Source organism: Coregonus lavaretus (genome assembly GCF_964263955.1).
Source record: "Coregonus lavaretus genome assembly, contig: HAP1_SCAFFOLD_1264, whole genome shotgun sequence".
In the NCBI taxonomy this organism is placed as follows: Eukaryota; Metazoa; Chordata; class Actinopteri; order Salmoniformes; family Salmonidae; genus Coregonus; species Coregonus lavaretus.
In genome coordinates, this window is record NW_028164923.1 from 124448 (window position 1) to 128458 (window position 4011).

At 42.8% G+C, this 4011-nt stretch overlaps 1 protein-coding gene across 1 annotated transcript; it reads left to right on the top strand.

Moving 5' to 3' along the window:
- Positions 1 to 481: 481 nt before the first annotated feature.
- Positions 482 to 1333, top strand: LOC311116452 (alpha/beta hydrolase domain-containing protein 17C-like; the record flags this gene model as incomplete). Its single annotated transcript, XM_084191535.1, has 1 exon — positions 482 to 1333. Exon 1 carries the CDS (start codon positions 845 to 847, stop codon positions 1331 to 1333), a length of 489 nt encoding a protein of 162 aa, XP_084047661.1. The 5' UTR covers positions 482 to 844.
- Positions 1334 to 4011: the final 2678 nt, after the last annotated feature.

Genomic DNA, 4011 nt, shown 5'->3' on the forward strand with positions numbered 1-4011 from the left:
ACTCCAGTACAGTATCTGGCCGATCTCAACCAACTGACAGGTGCATATACCACAACCTATCACTCTCACATCCATTCCATTTCCTCAATAAATATTCTAAACCCATTTCGATGTCTGGTCCTTAAACTTGTGAATTATCCATTTTCTTTTCACAGCAATTTGTATATTTGTTTCCAACCCAATGTATCTACAACTAATGTGCATTTATTCAGATGAAATTACAGGAAAAGCAAGACTCTTTCCATTCAAACTGTGGTCTAGTCTCAGGCAAACTATTGATGTAGCTAGCTTGAGCAAGGGTGTTGCATGATTGCATATGCATTAGAGAAAACACTCATATTTCAATACTAGCCTACTATCAGTTAAGTGACTGCATAATATGCTACGGTTCTGTCATCAACATGATTCAATTTTGACGAACAAGTGCGATAGGATATCCGGTTTGACCGGAAATCCTATATTTGGCGTTACTACTGAAAGATATGGCTGCATACATTGTATTAGCCTGCTAACTCGACGTTTACGTTTGACAGAAGCTTAATTCTTCGACCAACGTTTTGAAATTGTATGATAACAAGGAAGTTATATCGCTTCTGTCGACACAAAAAAATCCTTAACCATGCCAACAACGGCTTTCTGAGTTTTGTAAATCACGTTAGCTAGCAAGCTATACAAAGGATAAACCAGTTAGCCAGCTGCTAGCCTAGCTAGGTGGCTAGCTAGCTTAGCTCCTTACGAAGTGTTTACTGTTATTTTGTGACCAGCTAGATAAAAAAAAAACATAGCTGGATACATTTGCTGGTGTTACAAAGAAAAAGCGCCTATCGGGTAACTCCGAGCCTCAATGCCCGAACAAGGCCCAAGGATGAATGGTTTTTCCCTCGGCGAACTATGCTGGCTATTCTGTTGCCCACCCTGTCCCAGTCGCATCGCGTCTAAACTAGCCTTTCTCCCACCCGAACCCACGTACTCCGTGCACACCGATGCTAACGGGACGAGTAGCCTGCATCTAACCGAGCGAGCAGACTGGCAGTACTCCCAACGTGAACTGGACGCTGTCGAGGTGTTCAACACCAGAACCAGTCGGGGAAACCGTGTGGGGTGCATGTTCGTACGATGCGCACCCAACAGCCGGTACACGCTGCTCTTTTCCCACGGTAACGCAGTGGACTTAGGCCAAATGTGTAGTTTCTACATCGGCCTCGGTTCGAGGATAAACTGCAACGTCTTCTCGTATGATTATTCGGGCTACGGTGTCAGCAGCGGGAAACCGTCAGAAAAGAATCTGTATGCGGACATCGAGGCTGCCTGGCAGGTGCTAAGGAACAAGTGAGTATAGCCTATACAGCTAGTGTCAACAAGCTCACATGCACGCTACCTAGCTAGTTGGGTTTATTGTCTTGGGCTTTGTTATTTAGCTAACGTTTGCTAGCTCGTCTATTTTTGCTAGCTACTGTACTCTATTTCCATGACAACCACTATAACATGCCTACACAGCTGAGAGCAGAGCATTAGCTATTCATTTATATGGCTGAGAGGACTAGAGACGTTAGATAGGTGGTAGCTAGTTGCATAGTGATTTGGTACTTAGCACCTATTCAATTGATTTTGTGACATGCTACTCTGAACATATCCAGGAGCTTCCATGTTTAAACTTTGATCTGTGCAGGCCAGACAACTCATCTTGACACCCACATTGGAACTTTAAACAGTATGCCCCTTCTACTTAATCAGTTAAAACCTGCTGAATGAGTCCAAAAACGTGCTGTGATTTATTTAGATCTTCCAGAAATCATGAAAACAGGTTTGACTGTCTACTAGCTGTGTCTCCTCTGTATGCCGAGGACAGAGAGCTTTAGTTATAGGCTAGCCATAGCAGATAATAAAATAAAAACAAATATGCCATTTAGCAGACGCTTTTATCAAAAGTGACTTACAGTCATGTGCGCATACATTTTTACATATGGGTGGTCCTGGGGATCGAACCCACTACACTGGCGTTACAAGCGCCATGCTCTACCAATTGAGCTACAGATGACACTAGCTTACTAGCCCAGCTATGAGATGCTTTTGTCAGGGCAGGATCCAAACAAGGACCGCCTGGTGTGCTGTGTCATCTTAGTAGTTAGCTTACTGGAAATGATGCAGTGTATTAGGCTACAGATGAACTTCATAGGGTGGTGAAAGTGCCGGTGATCAGGTTGATGCTGCTTTCCAACAAATATCAAGGATCTTCTTCTAGGAACATGGTCGATGCTTGACTGCCGTTTGACCAAAAACATTCTCGCTCTTAGTCTTATTCATAATCTCATCATGTAGACTAGCCTACCTGCGCAGTTTACCCGCACTATATCTGCCAACTGTTGGCTAGAGCGCACGTGCCAAGACCAGAGTAGGCACATTTGCAATTTAAGTCAACAGTATTCGTGACAACTATCAGTAGAGTTGAAAATACGATGGAAACACATTGAAATTTATCTTTAAAAAAATTGGTGCATGAAAACTAAAGCAAAAAACTACATCATCACATACTGATATTTATCAGCAAAAAGTCCGTTTGGTGGCTCACCACTGGTGGGAAAATGTGCATATTTGTCTAGCAAGGGGGATAGAACGAGTGCAAAATTCAGGTAGAAGGAGCTAGGGAGAAAAGGAATTGGACAAATGAGTAGTATGTTGGAAACTGGGAACCTCTCTCACCATAACTGGACCACTGGGAACCTCTCCCACCATAACTGGACCACTGGGAACCTCTCCCACCATAACTGGACCACACACCAGGGGTTATGTTTATGAAGAAAAGAAGAACATCAGGAGACAGTGTGAAAGGTTGAGCAGTGAAGAAGTGTCTTAAAAGTTTCTCAGCTCTTAAGGATGTTTCCCTACTGGCTCCTTTCACATCGGGATAGGGTCAAGGCCAGGGATCAGTTTGGGCTGCGTTTCGTTCCAAAAAGTTGTTCCCTTTTATCCCCTCTGCACTCGACCACTCCCCTTCATGGATCTGATTGGATAGATTAAAGTAACACAGTGAGGTAGGTGGAGCTAAGCAGGCACGTGCACAGTTGGAGCCCCAGGGTTGCCAGAGCATCTGCCATTTTGCCCTCCTATAAAAGAAGTGCCCTTTTTGATTGGTGCCCTTTTTTATAAATGAATTACTTTTTTTTATAAAATGTTTTGCCTCTTTTCTCTCAACTTTAAATGTAACAAATTGCCTGTCAAACTAGATAATTTCTCATGAACTCATTAATCTTGATAAAAGTCCCTTCACTTCTGCCACCGCGGGCTTGTCCTCATAGCATGCACCAGCTTCCCACCTGCGCCGCGCGGCGAGTTTGAAATGAATACTGCCTATAGGTTACTTTGGAACTGCTAGCATGTGTTGTCTGATTCATCTAGCCTACATGAGAAATGATCAGCTGATATAGTATACCCACCCCAGGAGTAGTTCTAACAAAGAAGTAGTGTTTCTAACTCCCTTTTTTAATCTGTGGTTCTAGCTTGCTTCGCAATTTTGTTGTTGTAGAAAATAAAGGCCTATGTTAATAAAGTCTATATGGTGAATTGGGCTACAGGAGCAGTAGAAAGGTATGAATGAGCACCTGCCCCATCAAAGGTCTGGAGCTAGACCTGTTGATTCCACCACTAAGGCCCTATTCCCTCATATCACATCTATGGAAGGGAGTGAATGAGAGCACTAGTGAGGTTACAGCTGTTTGGAATGGAATGCAGCCTGTGTACAGCAACAAATAGAAAACGACAGTCATTACTGCGCCAAGCTTAGTCAACATTAGATTATTCTGCTAGTAGTCCAAGCATATAGTAAGATTAGGCTGGATAGACTTTGAATGCATAATGGTTTCACTAGCTGACCAATCTCACAATTTGATGTGTTACGCTCTTACGAATACTTTTTCACCTTATCAGTTATTTTAATACATTACTTAGCATTTTCTTGGATCCATTAGTGTCCCTAAAAATTTTGAAATATTATAAACTGTGGTAATGCAACCG